The sequence below is a fragment of the Hemitrygon akajei genome, chromosome 8 (assembly GCF_048418815.1).
Source record: "Hemitrygon akajei chromosome 8, sHemAka1.3, whole genome shotgun sequence".
Lineage (NCBI taxonomy): Eukaryota > Metazoa > Chordata > Chondrichthyes > Myliobatiformes > Dasyatidae > Hemitrygon > Hemitrygon akajei.
Genome location: NC_133131.1, coordinates 3375735 through 3395524, shown reverse-complemented (window position 1 = coordinate 3395524; position 19790 = coordinate 3375735). Strand labels below are relative to the sequence as shown.

The 19790-nt window shown below is 42.9% G+C and overlaps 1 protein-coding gene across 1 annotated transcript in view; it reads right to left on the bottom strand.

Moving 5' to 3' along the window:
* Positions 1–19790, bottom strand: part of LOC140731558 (integrin alpha-E-like) — a 319805-nt gene that overhangs the window by 150756 nt on the left and 149259 nt on the right. The window contains exons 19-20 of the mRNA XM_073053069.1: positions 14323–14451; positions 7902–7975 (exon numbers count right to left, since the gene is read on the bottom strand). Of these exons, the coding sequence (XP_072909170.1) occupies positions 7902–7975; positions 14323–14451 (203 nt within the window). The remainder of the gene's footprint in view (positions 1–7901; positions 7976–14322; positions 14452–19790) is intronic.

Below are 19790 nucleotides of genomic sequence, written 5' to 3'. Positions count from 1 at the left end.
TCCAGTCCTCTTGAAATGAATGCCAACATTGCATATGCCTTCCTCACCACAGACTTTAAACTTTATGGAATCCTGCACAAGGACTTCCAAGGACCCTTGCACCTTAGTTTTTTGCATTTTCTCTCCATTTAGAAAATTGTCAACCTTTTCTTTACTTCTACCAAAATGTATGACCATACACTTCGGGACGCTGTATTCCATCTGCCATTTCTTCCCCATTCTCCTAATCTGTCTGTCCTTTTGTAGCCTCTCTACCTATTCAAAACTACTTGCCCCTCCATCTATCTTCATATCATCGGCAAACATAGCCATCAATTCCATCAATCAAATCATTGTCATATAATATAATATAAAAAGAATCAGTCCCAACACAGACCACTGTGGAACAGCACTAGTCACCAGCAGCCTGCCAGAAAAGGCTGCCTCTACTCCCACACTTTGCCTCCTGCCAATCAGCCGCTGCTTTGTCCATGCTAGAATCTTTCCTGTAATACCATGGGCTTATAGTTTGTTAAACAGCCTCATGGATACAATAGGGTCTTTTAAGAACCTCTTAGATAGATACATGGAGCTTGGAAAAATAAGAGGGCTATGAGCTAGGGAAATTCTAGGCAGTTTCTAGAGTAGGTTACATGGTTGGTACAACATTATGGGCTGAAGAGCCTGTAATGTGCTGTAAATTTCTATATAGCACCTTGTCAAAGGCCTTCTGGAAAATCCAAGCACATCAAATCAACCAATTCTCCATTGTCTACTCTGCTTGTTATTTAGAACATAGAACATAGAATAGTACAGCACATTACAGGCCTTTCGGCCCACAATGTTGTGCTGACCCTCAAACACTGCCTCACATATAACCCCCCACCTTAAATTCCTCCATTTACCTGTCTGGTAGTCTCTTAAACTTCACTAGTGTGTCTGCCTCCAACACTGACTCAGGCAGTTCATTCCACGCACCAACCACTCTCTGACTGAAAAACCTTCCTCTAATATCCCCCTTGAACTTCCCTCCCCTTACTTTAAAGCCATGTCCTCTTGTACTGAGCAGTGGTGCCCTGGGGAAGAGGCGCTGGCTGTCCACTCTGTCTATTCCTCTTAATATCTTGTACACTTCTATCATGTCTCCTCTCATCCTCCTTCTCTCCAAAGAGTAAAGCCCTAGCTCCCTTAATCTCTGATCATAATCCATACTCTCTAAACCAGGCAGCATCCTGGTAAATCTCCTCTGTACCCTTTCCAATGCTTCCACATCCTTCCTACAGTAAGGCGACCAGAACTGTACACAGTACTCCAAGTGTGGCCTAACTAGAGTTTTATAGAGCTGCATCATTACATCGTGTCTCTTAAATTCTATCCCTCGACTTATGAAAGCTAACACCCCATAAGCTTTCTTAACTATCCTATCTACCTGTGAGGCAACTTTCAGGGATCTGTGGACATGTACCCCCAGATCCCTCTGCTCCTCCACACTACCAAGTATCCTGCCATTTACTTTGTACTCTGCCTTGGAGTTTGTCCTTCCAAAGTGTACCATCTCACACTTCTCCGGGTTGAACTCCATCTGCCACTTCTCAGTCCACTTCTGCATCCTATCAATATCTTTCTGCAATCTTCGACAATCCTCTACACTGTCTACAACACCACCAACCTTTGTGTTGTCTGCAAACTTGCCAACCCATCTTTCTACCCCCACATCCAGGTCGTTTATAAAAATCACGTTAATAAAAATTTCTTCGAAGAATTCCAACAGATTTGTCAGGCAAGATTTTCCCTTGAGGAAACCATACTGACTATGGGCTATTTTATCATGTCCCTCCAAGTACCATGAGACCTCATCCTAAATAATAGAATCCAATATCTTCCCAACCACTGAGGTCAGACTAACTGGCCTATAGCTTCCTTCCTTTTGCCTCTCTCCCTTCTTGAAGAGTGGAGTGGCATTTGCAATTTTCCAGTCTTCCGGAACCATTCCAGAGCCTAGTGATTCATGAAAGATCATTATTTTGTCGACCATTTCTACTTCTTCAGCATTATTTTCCAGCAGTCAGATATCCACTCTCAAAGTCTTTTTACACTTTATGTATCAGAAGAAACTTTTGGTATCCTCTTTAATATTATTGGCTAGCTTACATTTGTATTCCAATTTTATCCTCTTAATTACTTTTTAGTTGCCTTCTGTTGGTTTTTAAAAGCTTCCCAGTCCTCAAAATTCCCATAAATTTTTACTCTATTATATGCCCTCTCTTTGGCTTTGACTTCTCTTGTCAGTCACAGTTCTGTCATCCTGCCTTTAGAATACTTCTTCCTCTTTGGAATGTATATCTGGTGCACCTTCCAAATTGCTTCCAGAAATTCCAGCCATTGCTGCTCTGCTGTCATCTCTACCAGTGTTCTTTTCCAGTCAATTCTGGCCAACTTCCCTCTCATGCTTCTGTAATTCCCTTTACTCCACTGTAGTATGATACATCTGACTTTAGCTTATCCTTCTCAAATTTCAGAGTGAATTCGATCATATTATGATCACTTTTCCCTCAGGGTTCTTTTACCTTAAGTCTAATAAATTCGGACTCATTGCACAATACTCAATCCAGAATCACCTTGTGGGCTCAACCATGAGCTGTTCTACAAAGCCATCTCATAGGCACTCTAGAAATTCCTACTCCTATATCCAGCACCAACCTAATTTTCCCAGTCTATGTGCATTGTAATACTGACCAAATGCCATGCATGTTCTACCTCCTGTTGTAACTTGTAGGCCACATCCTTACTACTGTTTGGGGGACTGTATATAACTCCCATTAGCCTCTTTTTACTTTTGCAGTTCCTTAGTTCAATCCACAATGATTCAACACCTTCTGACCCTATGTCATCTCTTTCTAACCAAAAGAGCAATGCCAACCCTTTGGCTTCCTGCCTGTGCTTTCGATACCACATGTATTCTTGGATATTAAGCTCCCAACTATAATCTTCTTTCAGCCATGATTAGGTGATGCCTTCAACATCATACCTGCCAAAATCTGCAACTGTACTGCAAGTTCATCTACCTTATTTTGTATACTGCGCGTATTCAAATACAGCACCTTCTGTCCTGAATTCACTAGTTTCTTTTTTGTCTGCCTTTTACATTGCAAATCTTCCTGTTGAATGCAATTTTCGCTCCGAACAGTCTCTCCTCACTGTGCATTGCCTCTGATTATAAACCAGCTACCTTATCTCCTGCACTATTATCCACCTTTCCTACAATACTTCTTTCATTGAAATAAATCCAGCTCAGGACATTAGTTGCACCATACTCAACTTTTTGATTCTTAACTTTGTCTGAGGTCTTGCCAACATCTCCACCAACTGTTCTGGCACTTTGGTTCCCATCTCCATGCAACTCTAGTTTAAATCCTACTGCACAGCATTAACGAACCTTCCAGCTTGGTTATTAGCTCCCTCCAGTTCTGGAGCAAGCCATCCCTTCAGTACAGGTCCCTCCTTCCCTGGAAGAAAGCCCAGTGATCCAAAAATTGTATGCCCCCCCCTCAACACCAACTCCTTAGCCATGTATTAAACTGCATAATATTCCTAGTTCTGGCCTCATTAGCACGTGGCATGGAAAACAATCAAGAGATCACAATTCTGGAGGTCCTGCCTTTAACTTAGCACCCAACTCCTTGAACTCCCTATACAGAATCTCATCACTTGTCCTACCCATGTCATTGGTACCTACATGGATCACAACTTCTAGCTATATATTCTCCCACTTAAGAATGCTGAAGGCTCGATCCAAGATATCCTGGACCCTGGCACCTGGAAGACAACATACCATCCTGGAATCTCATTCTCACCCACAGAACCTCCTTTCTGTTCTGCTAACTAATGAATTCCCTATCGTCACAATGTGCCTCTTCTCTCCCTTCCCTTTTGAGATCTTGCTTTATGGATCCAGAATTGGATTGACCACAGAAGGGTGGGTTAGTAACTTTGCTGATGATACAAAAGTTGGGTGTGTTGTGGATAGTCTGGAGGGTTGTGAGAGGTTACAGCCAGACATTGATAGGATGCAGAACTGGGCTGAGAAGTAGCAGATGGAGTTCAACCCAGATAAGTGTGAAATTGTTCATTTTGCTAGGTCAAATTTGAAGACAGAATATATTATTAATGGTAAGTCTCTTGGCAGTGTGGAGGATCAGCAAGATCTTGGGGTCAAAGCTGCTGCACAAATTGACAGTACTATTAAGAAGGCCTATAATGTGTTGGCCTTCAACAACCTTGAGATGGAGTTCAAGAGTCGTGAGGTAATGTTACAGCTATATAAGACCTAATGCTGCTGCTGCTGTGAGCTCCGGGTCTCTGCTGGGAAGAACAGGCCCCCAGTCTTCAGGGTCGCGTTGCTGATGGCCGTTGGCGGGGGCATCTTAATACGCTCAGCAGAGGATGGTGCTTGGAGAAGCTGTGCCAGAGGGGATGGTCGAAGGCTCAGAGGTTCAACGGACTCGGACTCCACTGCGGTCAGGTTGCTTTCAGTGTGTGCTGTGTCTGCGAGGCTGGGCTCGACGGAGCTTTCAGTGTGTGCTGCGTTTCCGAGGCTGAGTTGGGCAGTGCCATGGAAGTCCATAGCGGGGGTATTCCCTTCTGCTGCCTGCATAGGATGACGAGTCTATCGGGGACCCTGAGGACTTGTGGAAACTGTGTGGTGGTTTCTTTTGAACTTATAGTCTTTTAACATCTTTGGACTATTTTTACTGTGCCCATGGTCTGTTTTTTTTTATCAATTATGCTATTGTTTGCACTGTTGTAACTATATGTTGTAACTATGTGGTTTTGTGCAGGTCTTGTAGCTTTAGTTTTTGGTCTTGTTTTGTCTGGTGGATTTGGAGCTCCTGTCTGGGAAACGCGCTAAGATGGTAGCGCGATATTAATAAGTAGCAGCCTGTGAGGATTACATTCCTTGACTTCTCTAGTGCCTTTAACACCATCCAGCCCAAGATCTTAAGGCACAAACTAACGGAGATGGGAGTAGACTCTCACATGGTGGATTGGATAGTGGACTACTTGACAGATAGACCTCAGTATGTGCGGTTGGGAGACCTTTTCCCAGACGGCAGGAGGGAGAAGAGTTTGTATGAGGGGTGCATGGGGTCCTTCATAATGCTGTTTGATTTGCGGATGCAGCGTGTTGTGTAAATGTCCGTAATGGCGGGAAGAGAGACCCCCAATGATCTCAGCTGACAAAAAAATGCACTTCAAAGCTGTAAATGCTTTCATCCTTGTAACTGTGTATAGAGCTGCAGGAGATGGTCGAGATTCTGCATGACTGTTTCTCCTCGGTATTCACTAAGGTGGCGATCATGGATGCTAAACGAATGAGGGTAATAAGAAACAATGTCTTGGATCACATACAAGTTACGAGGATGGAAGTATTTACAGCCTTGAAGTGCATTTGAATTGGGCAAATCCCCAGGGCCTAATCAAGTGCACCCTGGACCTTATTGGAGGATAAGGGAAAGAATGATGAAGGCCTTTGTAGAGATATCTGCTTCTTCTTCAGCCACTGGTGAAGTTCCAGAAGACCCAAGGGTGGCTAATGTTATTCCATTGTTCAAGAAGGGTAGAGAGGACAAGCCAAGAACTAGAAGACAGTGAAACTGACTTCGGTTGTAGGGAAGTTACTGGAGAGAATTCTGAGGGATAAGATCTACCATCACTTGGATAGTCAAGGTCTGATCAGGAACAGTCAGCATGGTTTTGGTGTGGGAGATCATGCCTGGCGAATCTTTCAAAGTATCTTTTTAGTCCTTTGAAGAGGTAACAGATGAAGGTAGAGCAGTGGATATTGTCTATATGGACTTGAATATGAACTTTGACAAGGTTCTGCAGAGCAGGCTGTTTTGAAAGATTAGATTGAATGGGGTTCAAAGGAAGCTAGCAAGTTTGATTCAGAATTGGCTTGATGATAGAAAGCAGAGGGTAATGGTTGAAGGTTGATTCATTGACTAGAGGTCTGTAACTAGAGGGTGCATAAGTGGTCTGCGTTGGGAGCTCTGTTACTCATTTCTTATATGTATATACAATCTGGAGGTGAATGTACATGATGCAATTATCAAGGTTACTAATAATACTAATAAGACAGTAAGATGAAGGAGTAGAATAAGGCCACTAAGTCATCGAGTCTACTCTACCATTCCATCACAGCTGATTCACTTGAAATATACCCAAACAGCACACACAAAATGCTGGAGGAATGATGGAGAAAAGTACAGTTAATATTTCAGGCCGAAACCTTTCGGCAGGACTGAAGGAAAAAAGCTGAGGAGTAGATTAGAAAAGTGGTGGGGGGGGGGGGGGAGAGGTGAGAGAGAAACACCAGGCGATAGGTGAAATTTGGAGGGGGAGGGATGAAGCAAAGAGCTAGGAAGTTTACTAGTGAAAGAGACAGAAGGCCATTGAAGAAAGAGAAAAAGGAGGGGGGGTTGGGTAGCAGCACCAGAGGGAGGTGAAAGGTGGGCAAGGGGATAATATGAAAAAGGGAAAAGGGGATGGGAAATGGTGAAGTGGTGGAGAGGGGAATTACTGGAAATTTGAGAAATTGATGTTCATGCCATCAAATCGGAGGCTACCCAAACAGTATATAAGGTGTGGTTCCTCCAACATAAGTATGGCCTTATCACGGCAATGGAGGAGGCCATGGATGGACATATCGGAATGGGAATGGGAAGTGGAATTAAAATGGGTGGCCACTGGGAGATCCCACATGTTCTGGCAGATGGAGCATAGATACTCAGCGAAGCGGTCTCCCAATCTATGTCAGGTCTCACTGATACACAGGAGGCCACACTGGGAGCACCAAACACAGCATATGACCCCAACAGACTCACAGGTGAAGTGTCGCCTCACCTGGAAGGAAGGTTTGGGGCCCTGAATGATAGTGAGGGAGATGATGCAGCACTTGTTCCACTTGCAAGGATAAGTACCAGGAGGGAGTTCAGTGGGGAGGGACGAATGGGAGTCGCGTAGGGAGCAATCCCAGCTGAAAGCAGAAAGTGAAGGGGGGGGAGGAGGCAAGGACGTGTTTGGTGGTGGGATCCAGTTGGATCTGAATCCGGTAATACGGGGGTTTTAACAGTGAAGCAGGTTATAATGAATTGCAAAGAAACCCTGATCAGTTATGGAGATGTGCTGAAGAATGGGAAATGGATTTCATCTCAGCTAACTGAGTAGTAACGCATTTGAAAAATCAAGTAAGCGCTAGACCTATACAGTGAAAGGGAATGCAAGTGCACAGTTTGTGTAAATAGACAAGGTGGAGAATAAGGCATTTAGCATGTTGGCCTTCATCTGCTGGCACTGCATTAAGTCATTGGTAAGGGCACACCTTGGGAAGAATTGTATATAATTTTGGTCATTTTTTTACAGGAAAGAAATTATCAAGCTGGAGTGAGTTTAGAAGAGATTTATGGGGATGCTACCTTAACTAGAAAGTCTGAGTTATAGGGTAGGTAAGGCTATGCTGGATATTTATTCTCTAGAGTGCATGAAAATGATTGGTGACCTCATAGAAGTTTATAAAATTATGAAAGGTCTGGATTAGGTGGATCGTTATGGTCCTTTCCTCAGGGTTGGGGAATCCAAAACTAGAGGGTATGTATATAAGAGAGGATAAGAGAGGAGTTATTTCAAAGAGACTTGAGAGATAATTTCTTAACACAGAGCATATTGAGTATCTGAAATGAACTGCCAGAGAAAGTGGCTGAGGCAGGTACAATCGCAACATTTGGATAACTACATGGAGGGGAGGGGCTGAGTGTGGGCAACATGATAGGTAGGATAGGAGGATTTGTGGTCAGCATGGACCATTCAAACTGAAGGGCCTGTTTCCATGACTGATAATAACATACAAAGAATTATCAACTTACTATGGAAAACTGCATTCCAAACTGAGATTTGCATCACAAATGTTATCAGAGCCACAGTCCTTCTTAAATTGGAGCTGAAAAAAAAGATAGAAGTAACATTTCTGATGTGTTATATCATAACAAATAATCAAAGAATTGCCTTTTCAAAGAAAGATAAACTTTGGTATATAATCAATATTATAGTCAATATATTCTAGGAATATATTGGTAAGGATATATTCCTAGAATGTCCACACAAACACCACCTTGGATTGGAGGGTGGAAATAGGCTGTTCATCCCCAGATTTAATATAATCAGAAATCAATAATTTATGATAACAATCAGGCTGGTTTAGTGTACCATTAGGAATATCTCAGAATCTCCAGCATCATCTCTATTGAAATTATATCAGCACTCATGGTCAGTGCTGTATATCTTTATCACTCCAGTGTCCTACCAATAGGAGTCTCCAGAAATATATTCTTTTATGATCATCAGGACTCTCCTGTACTGTATCCTTCCTGGACTAGCAGGAGGTACAAATACTGTATCAATCTGAGACTGTCTAGAATTGAATCCCTCTCTGACAGCATGATGTCTCCCACATTGTATCCCTCTCAAGCTGTCTGTAATCTCTAGGGGTATTTCTCTTTCCAGGTGAGTTAATTTGGAATGATTCTCATCCACTCATCTGTGCCCTCCAGCTCTTTTATATTGAAACTCAATGTAAACATGAGAAATAGCACCTCATCTTCTATCTGGGCAGAAAGTGAATAATTTAAAGCACCTCACCATGCAAAACCTTAAAGGCTTTTCTGAAGTCCATGTAGACCAAAGCTGCTACCCTACCCTCATTGATCTTCTTGGCTACTCAAGAGGCTATTCAGAGACTACATCAAAAAAATTAATGATAGTCATGGGGCATAATCTCGCACATAACAGATGTGCTGGTTGTTAACACAAACAATGCAATTCACTCTATATTTCAGATTCAAAGTGCATTTATTACCAATGAATTTATAAATTATACAATCTTGATTTGTTTGCTTAACAGACATTCACAAAGCAAGGAACCCAAAGGAACCCAATCAAAAAATTAACACCAACCCCTAGTGCCCACGGAGAAAGAGATGAAAAAACAAAACAAATCATACAAATGATAGAAGCGAGCAACAACAGCATTCAGAACCAAATTGAGTCCTTAGATCTAAATTCCCAGAACGGCCTGGAGAAGGCCCTATGTATTCAGTTCATTATATTAGCAAGGCAAGTGGCCACAAATTTGCAGACACCAGGCACAGCACCCGGGGGCAGTCTCATAGTCTTAGTGTTATGGACAGAGGAGCCCCTAGATTATCTGGGCTGGTGTTTAAGTTGTTCAAACCTCACACTAGGAACCAGGACCCACCTTGGTGACTCGCTCCAGGCCTAGATGTATATGTGACAAATAACTAAATAAATCTGAATCTGAAGCTGAAAGCAAAGGCTTAGTGAGTTCCTTCCTAAGGACAATCTCTTCCTTCACCAGCAGGCACTCTCACTAAATCCAAGAATCAATCCAATGAACCTCTTTTGCACACCATGTATTAAAGGCAGCTAAACCAAACTAGACCTTGGATGTAATATTCCAGGTGCAATCTGACCAAAGTTCCAAATCATATGAGATGTTGAGGTAACCTAACTACATGCTATACTACATAGACGATAGAACAGCACAAGAACAGTTCCATCAACCCACAATGACTGTGCTAACAATGATGCCAATCTAAACCAATCTCAATTTCACCTCTCAACTTGAATGTGCTTCCTTTTACTTTTTGGCTTAACTTACAATAGCTCCTGTCATCCAAGTTTTCTGAGCCTTGTTTTCATTCCCATACATGATAGCCAAAGTTCAAAATTCAAAGTAAATTTATTATTAAAGTGCATAAATGCCACCATATATAACCCCAAGATTTGTTTTCTTGCAGGCAGACTCAGTAAATCCAAAAACCATAATAGAATCAGTGAATGACTGCAGCCAACAGGGTAATCAAACAACCAATGTACAAAAGGCAACAAACCATGTAAATACAAAAGAAAAAAGAAATTGCCATTAGGAAATGGTGGAGCAGACTCGATGAGCCAAATGGCCTATTTCTGCTCCTATGTCTTATGATCTTATAATAAATAAATAAAGAAGCAATAAATATCAAGGACATGAGATAAAGAGTCCTTGAAAGTGAATCAATAGGTTGTTGAAATAGTTCAGTGATGGGGCAAGTGAAGTGGAGTAAAATTATCCCCACTGGTTCAAAAACCTGATGGCTGAGGTGTAATAACTGTTCCTGAACCTGGTGATGAGAGTCTTGAGGCTCCTGTGCCTTCTTCCTGATGGCAGCAGTGAGAAGAGAGCATGTCTGGGTGGTGGGGGTCCCGGATGATGGATGCTGCTTTCCTGTGACAGTGGTCCGTGTAGATGTGCTCAGTGGTGGGGAGGGATTTACCTGTGATGGACTGGGCTGTATCCACTACTTTTTGTAGGATTTTCCATTCCACCAGCTGTGATGCAACCAGTCAATATATTCCTTGCCATGCATCTACAGAAGTGTGTCAAAGTTTTAGGTGTCATGCCAAATCTTTGCAAACTTCTAAAGAAGTAAAGGCATTGCCGTGCTTTCTTCATAATTACATTTACACACTAGCCCCAGGATAAGTCCTTTGAAATGAAAACACTGAGGAATTTAAAGTTGTTGATCCTCTCCACCTCTGGTCCCTCAATGAGGACTGGCTCATGGACCTTGGTTTCCTCCTCCTGTAGTCAATAATCTTGTCCTTGGTCTTGCTGACATTAAGAGATTTGTTGTAATGGCATCACTTAGCCAGATTTTCAGTCTCCTTTGATTCAGCTAACAACAGTGGTGTCATCAGGAAAATTAAATATGGCATTGGAACAGTGTTGAGCCACACAGTCATAAGTGTAAAGTGCGTAGAGTAGGGGATAAGTACATAGCCTTATGGTGCACCTGTGCTGATGGAGATTGAGGAGGAGATGATAGATAGATAGATAGATAGATACTTTATTCATTCCCATGGAGAAATTCCAACTTTTTTCCAATGTCCCATACACTTGTTGTAGCAAAACTAATTACATACAATACTTAACTCAGTAAAAAAATATGATATGCATCTAAATCACTATCTCAAAAGCATTAATAATAGCTTTTAAAAAGTTCTTAAGTCCTGGCGGTAGAATTGTAAAGCCTAATGGCATTGGGGAGTATTGACCTCTTCATCCTGTCTGAGGAGCATTGCATCGATAGTAACCTGTCGCTGAAACTGCTTCTCTGTCTCTGGATGGTGCTATGTAGAGGATGTTCAGAGTTATCCATAATTGACCGTAGCCTACTCAGCGCCCTTCGCTCAGCTACCGATGTTAAACTCTCCAGTACTTTGCCCACGACAGAGCCCGCCTTCCTTACCAGCTTATTAAGACGTGAGGCGTCCCTCTTCTTAATGCTTCCTCCCCATTACGCCACCACAAAGAAGAGGGCGCTCTCCACAACTGACCTATAGAACATCTTCAGCATCTCACCACAGACATTGAATGACGCCAACCTTCTTAGGAAGTACAGTCGCCTCTGTGCCTTCCTGCACAAGGCATCTGTGTTGGCAGTCCAGTCTAGCTTCTCGTCTAACTGTACTCCCAGATACTTGTAGGTCTTAACCTGCTCCACACATTCTCCATTAATGATCACTGGCTCCATATGAGGCCTAGATCTCCTAAAGTCCACCACCATCTCCTTGGTCTTGGTGATATTGAGACGCAGGTAGTTTGAGTTGCACCATATCACAAAGTCCTGTATCAGTTTCCTATACTCCTCCTCCTGTCCATTCCTGACACACCCCACTATGGCCGTGTCATCAGCGAACTTCTGCACATGGCAGGACTCCGAGTTATATTGGAAGTCTGATGTGTACAGGGTGAACAGGACCGGAGAGAGTACGGTTCCCTGCGGCGCCCCTGTGCTGCTGATCACCGTGTCAGACCTACAGTCTCCCAACCGCACATACTGAGGTCTATCTGTCAAGTAGTCCACTATCCAATCCACCATGTGAGAGTCTACTCCCATCTCCGTTAGTTTGTGCCTTAAGATCTTGGGCTGGATGGTGTTAAAGGCACTAGAGAAGTCAAGGAATGTAATCCTCACAGCACAACTGACCCCCTCTAGGTGAGAGAGTGATTTGTGCAGCAAATACGTGATAGCATCCTCCACTCCCACCTTCTCCTTATACGCAAACTGAAGAGGATCCTGGGCGTGCCTGGTTTGTGGCCTCAGATTCTGTATTATCAGCCGCTCCATGGTCTTCATCACGTGCGACGTCAAGGCAACAGGTCTGAAGTCATTCAACTCCTTTGGTAGTGGTTTCTTCGGTACCGGGACAATACAGGATGTTTTCCACTGTCTGGGTACTCTTCTCTGCTCCAGGCTCATGTTGAAGATGCGCTGTAGTGGTTCTCCCAGCTCAGTCGCACAGGCCCTCAGTAATCGTGGGGAAACTCCATCCGGTCCAGCCGCTTTGCTGGTACAGATCTTCCTCAGTTGACCTTCCACCTGTGCAGCCGTAATCCTGATGTTGTCAATCAGAACTGACAGTGGTCCGCAAGTGAGGAAATAGAGGATCTATTTGCACAGGAGATATTGAGGCTAAGGTCCTGAAGCTTATTGATTAGTTTTGAGAGGATGATGGTATTGAATGCTGAGCTGTAATCAATAAAGAGCAACCTGACGTATGCACTTTGCTGTCCAGATGTTCCAGCATTGAGTGAAGAACCAATGAAGTGGCATCTGCTGAGAACCTGTTATGTCAATAGGCAAATTGGAGAGGATCTAAGTGGATTCTCAGACAGGAATTGATGTGTTTCATCCCGAACCTCTCAAAACATTTCATCGCTGTGGTTGTATGTACTATTGGATGATAGTCATTGAGGCAGATTACCACATTCTTTTTAGGGGCTGGTATAACTGCCCCTAAAAAGCAGTTTTACCACAGAAACTGTGGTAAAACTGAAGTTTTACTTGAAGTAGGTACCTCAGACTGAAAAATGAGAGGTTAAGGATATCGGTGAACACTCCAGCCAGCTGATCACAGGTCATTAGTACTCAGCCAGGTGAAAAAAACATAGAAAACCTACAGCACAATACAGGCCCTTTGGCCCACAAAGCTGTGCAGAACATTGTCTTACCTTAGAAATTACCTAGGGTTACCCATAGCCCTCTACTTTTCTAAGCTCCATGTAGATATCCAGGAGTCTCTTAAAAGACCCAATGGTATCCGCCGCCACCACTGTCGCCGGCAGCCCATTCCATGCACTCACCACTCTCTGCGTAAAAAAACTTACCCCTAACATGTCCTCTGTACCTGCTTCCAAGCACCTTAAAACTGTGCCCTCTCGTGCTAGCCATTTCAGCCCTGGGAAAAAGCCTCTGACTATCCACACGATCAATGCCTCCCATCATCCTGTACACCTCTATCAGGTCCCCTCTCATCCTCTGTCTCTCAAAGGAGAAAAGGCTGAGTTCACTCAACCTATTCTCATAAGACATGCTGCCCAATCCAGGAAACATCCTTGTAAGTTTCCTCTGCGCCCTTTCTATGGTTTCCATTTTCTTCCTGTAGTGAGGAGACCAGGACTGAGCACAGTACTCCAAGTGGGGTCTGACCAGGGTCCTTTATAGCTGTAACATTACCTCTTGGCTCTTAAACTCAATCCCATGATTGATGAAGGCCAATGCACTGTATGCCTTCTTAACCACAGAGACAACCTGCACAGCAGCTTTGAGTGTCCTATGGACTCGGACCCCAAGATCCCGCCGATCCTCCACACTGCCAAGAGTCTTGCCATGAAGCCTATACTCTGCCATCATATTTGACCAACCAAAATGAACCACCACACACTCATCTGCCACTTCTCAACCCAGTTTTGCATCCTATCAATGTCCCACTGTCACCTTTGACAGCCCTCCACACTATCCACAACACCCCCAACCTTTGTGTCATCAGTAAATTTACTAACCCATCCCTCCACTTCCTCATCCAGGTACCCTGAACTCTGAGGAAATGTGCTTTAAGGCTCCCATATGCAAGTTGTGAATTTAGCCTCAACCAACAACTCCCAATCTACTTTCTCCAGCTTCATTATCCTTCCCCCAATTTAGCACTTTCATCCAAGAACCAGTGTAACCTTTACCTATACTCAGCTTAAAACTGAAGGACTCATTTCCACTGCATCCATAGTGCTCAGCCACAGAAACTTCAATCGCATAGCCAAACTCGTTACACAGTACAAGTTGTGGTGCAGCCCCATCCTTAGTTGACTTATCTACAGATTGTTTGCTTTAAACGCTTGTGCTTGAAACCATCTTAATAAATTCAGTTATTTTTCTATTTTATTTTTACCTGAAAAGTTGTTGAAGGATTAGTAAATTTGTCAAGAACTGGTAAGGGTAGTTGAGCATTTTCTTCACTGTTGTATAGCTTATAATTGACTTCTATATCAATGGCAGAGACGCAATCAATGGTACAATGCTGAAATTAAAAAAATAAAAATTTTAGTTAGGCTTCCTGTGAAAAATAGAACAACTAGGATTTCTATAGCACCTCTAAAACTGGTCTAAGATCCTGCACTTTAATTCATAAATGGGTCATGGAAATCATTAGTACTAATGTGATTGCATTTTTCTAAGAAGTTACCAAAAATCTCAATGAGGGAGCAAGACTTTTGATGATGTGCTACATGGCAAGCTGCTGAAAAAAAAACATCACATCCATGACAAAGTGGCACATTGGATCCAGAAATATATCTCAGTGGCATGCAGCAGACTGAAATGATTTTCTGTGACTTGTGGGTCTCACAGGACTCAATAACTTTTGGTTTTGCTTGTTGTTTATATATATATATATATATATAGTTGAAATCAGAAGTTTACATACACCTTAGCCAAATACATTTAAACTCAGTTTTTCACAATTCCTGACATTTAATCCTAGAAAACATTCCCTATCTTAGGTCAGTTAGGATCACTTCTTTATTTTAAGAATGTGAAATGTCAGAAAAATAGTAGAGAGAATGATTTATTTCAGCTTTTATTTCTTTCATCACATTCCCAGTGGGTCAGAAGTTTACATTCACTTAGGTTGAAGTCATTAAAACTCATTGTTTGACCACTCCACAGATTTCATATTAGCAAACTATAATTTTCGCAAGACGTTGAGGACACTTACTTTGTGCATGACAAGAGTAATTTTTCCAACAATTGTTTACAGACATTATTTCATTTTTAATTGACTATATCACAATTCCAGTGGGTCAGAAGTTTACAAACAAAATCAAAAGAAATCAGCCAAGACCTCAGAGAAAGAATTGTGGACCTCCACAAGTCTGGTTCATCCTTGGGAGCAATTTCCAAACACCTGAAGGTACCACATTCATCTGTACAAACAATATATACACCATGTATATATATTGTTACGTTCCCCAGTAACCGGGTAATTTTCCAGCAAAGATAGATGGATCCACCGAAGCCTGATGCTACTATTTTCAAATGTTTTTATTTATAAAGGGGCACCAACGTATGGTTAATATAAAACATTCAGATCATATACGTCGTCACAACTCAATCTAAAGCACAGGTATGGTAATAATCAATCAGAAATAAGCTCTACAGTTGTCTAGGGGTAATGTAGATATATATTGTTTACTGGATATTTAAAAGTCTTTTTGCGGTCACTGCAGTTCCACCAGCCGCCGTCGGTTGTGGTGTCGCGTTGGTGCACTTTTGTTAGAAAGAGAGAGAGAGAATGAAACATTTACCCGACAGGTTTTCCAACCTGTAGGAGATAGTCGGAAGTCTCGTTGGGGAATGGACTCTCATCTGTGGCTTCCCCTGTAGCTAGGCCGTTCTTCCGTGGTGAGGTCGCCAATCTCAGGCAAGGGGAGGAAGCACACGAACCCCACCACCGGCTGTCGCTCTCTAAACGCAGTCGCAGGAATTCTCGCATATCTTCTGGTGCGTCTGGTGCCCCGCCTCGGCAGCCCACCTTTTATCTGGACTGGCAGGGTTGTAGATGTCCATCAGGGTAGGGGGGCGAGGCAATCCTTCCCCCATCACCCATCTCACATTGCCCTGAGATTTTGCATGTAGGCCAGTTCCTTATCACACAAAGGTGTCTCCCAAGACAATGGCTATGTCTGAGGCTTTTGTCTTGTTGAGCGACCAGCCCACTTTGACCGAGGGCTTTACACGTGGTTTTCATGAGACAATAGTCAAAGAGTCGCTTTATTCTGCTTCCCTGGGGAACGTGGTCTTCAGCACGTCTCCCTCTCTCTCTTGGGTCATTTGACCCCCCCTTGACTAGGGCTCTTGCAAATCTCACAAAGGAGGGGGCTGGGGTCATAACAATATACATCAAGTATAAACGCTATGGGACCACGCAGCTGTCATACCGCTCAGGAAGGAGATGCATTCTGTCTCCTAGAGATGAACGTACTTTGGCACGAAAAGTGCAAATCAATCCCAGGACAACAGCAAAGGACCTTGTGAAGATGCTAGAGGAAACAGGCAGACAAGTATCTATATCCACAGTAAAACGAGTCCTATATCGACATAACCTGAAAGGCTGCTCAGATAGGAAGAAGCCATTGCTCCAAAACTGCCATAAAAAAGCCTGATGAAGGGTTTCAGCCCGAAATGTCATTATTACCTCCTCCCATAGATGCTGTCTGGCCTGCTGAGTTCTGCCAGCATTTCGTGTTTTTTTATTTATTTCCAGCATCTGCAGATTCACTTGTGTTGCCCATAAAAAAGCCAGACTACAGTTTGCAAGTGCAAATGGGGACAAAGATCTTACTTTTTGGAGAAATGTCCTTTGATGAAACAAAAATTGAACTGTTTGGAAGAATTCAGTTCCACACCCACAACATCACTGGCCTTACGAATGAGTTTGTTGATTCTGTTGGTGTCTGCTACCCACAGCCTGCTCCCCCAGCACACAACAGCAAACATGATAACACTGGCCACCACAGACTCATAGAACATCCTCAGCATCGTCTGGCAGATGTTAAAGGACCTCAGTCTCCTCAGGAAGTAGAGATGGCTCTGACCCTTCTTGTAGACAGCCTTCTTGTTCTTTGACCAGTCCAGTTTATTGTCAATTCATATCCCCAGGTATTTGTAATCCTCCACCATGTCCACACTGACCCCTTGGATGGAAACAGGGGTCAGCAGTGCCTTAGAGCCCTCCTCAGGTCCACCACCAGCTCCTTAGTCTTTTTCACATTAAGCTGCAGATGATTCTGCTCACACCATGTGACCAAGTTTCCCACCGTAGCCCTTTACTCAGCCTCATCTTCCTTGCTGATGCATCTAACTATGGCAGAGTCATCAGAAAACTTCTGAAGATGGCAAGACTCTGTGCAGTAGTTGAAGTCTGAGGTGTAGATGGTGAAGAGAAAGGGAAACAAAGGCAATGCTACCAAATACTAACAAAGTGTATGTAAACTTCTGACCTACTGAGAATATGATGAAAGAAATAAAAACTGAAATAAATCATTCTCTCTACTATTATTCTGACATTTCACATTCTTAAAATAAAGTAGTGATCCTAACTGACCTAAGATAGGGAATGTTTTCTGGGATTAAATTTCAGGAATTGTGGAAAAACTGAGTTTAAATGTATTTAGCTAGGTTGTATGGAAACTTCTGACCAACTCTGTGTATATATATATATATAAATATGTGTATATTTAAGTACTTGGTGACATAGGACAAGATTGGACAAAGTCAGCATAGCTTCCTTAAGGGAAAATCTTGCCTGATGAACCTGTTGGAATTCTTTGAGGAGATTACAAGTAGGATAGATAAAGGGGATGCAGTGGAAGCTGTATATTTGGATTTTCAGTAGACCTTTGACAAGATGCCACACATGAGGCTATTACCAAGTTAAGAGCCCATGGTATTACAGAAAGTTACTCGCATGGTTAGAACATTAGCTGATTGGAAGGAGACAGTGAGCGGAAATAAAAGGATCCTTTTCTGGTTGGCTGCCAGTGACTAGTGGTGTTCCTCAGGAGTTGGTGTTGGGACTGCTTCTTTTTATGCTGTATATCAATGATTTAGATGATGGAATAGATGCCTTTGCTGCCAAGTTTGCAGATGATATGAAGATTGGTGAGGGACAGGTAGTGTTGCAAAAGGATTTAGACAGATTAGGAGAATAGGCAAGAAAGTGGCAAATGAAATACAATGTTGGAAAATGCATGGCCATGCACTTTGGTGGAAGAATTAAACATACAGACTATTTTCTAAATGGGGAGAAAATCCAAAAATCTGAGATGCAAAGAGACTCGGGAGTCCTTGTGCAGAACCCCCTAAAGGTTAACTTGCAGGTTGAGTGAGTGGTGAGGAAGGAAAATGCAATGTTAGCATTAATTTCAAGGTCTCGAATACAAGAACAGGGATGTAATGCTAAGGCTTCATAAGGCACTGGTGAGGCCTCACCTTGAGTAGTGTGAACAGTTTTGGGCTTTTCATCTAAGAAAAGATGTGCTGGCATTGGAGAGGATTCAGAGGAGGTTCACAAGGATGATTCCAGGAATGAAAGGGTTATCATACAAAGAATAGTTGATGGCTCTAGGTCTGTACTCGCTGGAATTTAGATGGATGAGGGAGAATCTCATTGAAACCTTTCAAATATTGCAAGTCCTAGACCGAGTAGATATGGAAAGGATGTTTCCCATGATGGGGTGTCTTGGACAAGCGGGCACAGCCTCAAGATAGAGGGATGCCCATTAAAACAGATGCAGAGAAATTTCTTTAGCCAAAGGATGGTGAATTTGTGGAATTTGTTGCCAAAGGTAGCTGCGGAGGCCAGGTCGTGGGGGTATTTAAGGCAGAGCTTGACAGGTTCTTGATTGGACACGGCCTCAAAGGTTACTGGGAGAAGGCTGCAGAGTGGGGATGAGGAGGGGAGAAAAAGATCTGCCATGATTGAATAGTGGAGCAGACTCGATGGGCCAAGTGGCCTAAGTGGCCTAATTCTGCTCCTATGTCTTATGGTTTTATAATCCAGAATACAGTGAGTTAACATATTTTCGTATTCCTTCATTTTGAAGGGTCTAGATATCACGAGGGTTGCCAGCATTTATTGCCATTACCAAATGCCTTTGAGACAATGGAGTTGAGCCACCTTCTTGAACCACTGAAAACATTCTCCTGAATTCACATTCACAGAGCTGTTAGAGAGGACATTTTAGGTTATAAATATGGAAAAAAATGTCCAACTAGAATGGGTCAAGGACAATGGAAGCAGGCAGATTAATTTTCTTTGTTCCTGCCATGTGCTTGGAGATGGAGGCTACCATTTTTAGAACTGTTTTACATCCTCCTATTTGCGAGATGAAGGTGCTTTGCTTTCTGTATTTTAAAGTAGACACAGTGATGCTTCAGGTAATCTGTTGAACTAGAGAGCATCTCCAAAGAAGTTGTTTGTGAGGTGTACATAGAACATAGAATATAAAACAATACAGTACAGGCCCTTTGGCCCACAATGTTGTGCCGACCCTTAAATCCTGCCTCCCATATAACCTCCCCACCTTAAATTCCTCCATATACCTGTCTAGTAGTCTCTTAAATTTTACTAGTGTTTCTGCTTCCACCACTGACTCAGGCAGTGCATTCCACGCACCAACCACTCTCTGAGTAAAAAGCCTTCCTCTAATATCCCCCTTGAACTTTCCACCCCTTACCTTAAAGCCATGTCCTCTTGTATTGAGCAGTCGTGCCCTGGGGAAGAGGCGCTGGCTGTCCACTCTATCTATTCCTCTTAATATCTTGTATACCTCTATCATGTCTCCTCTCATCCTCCTT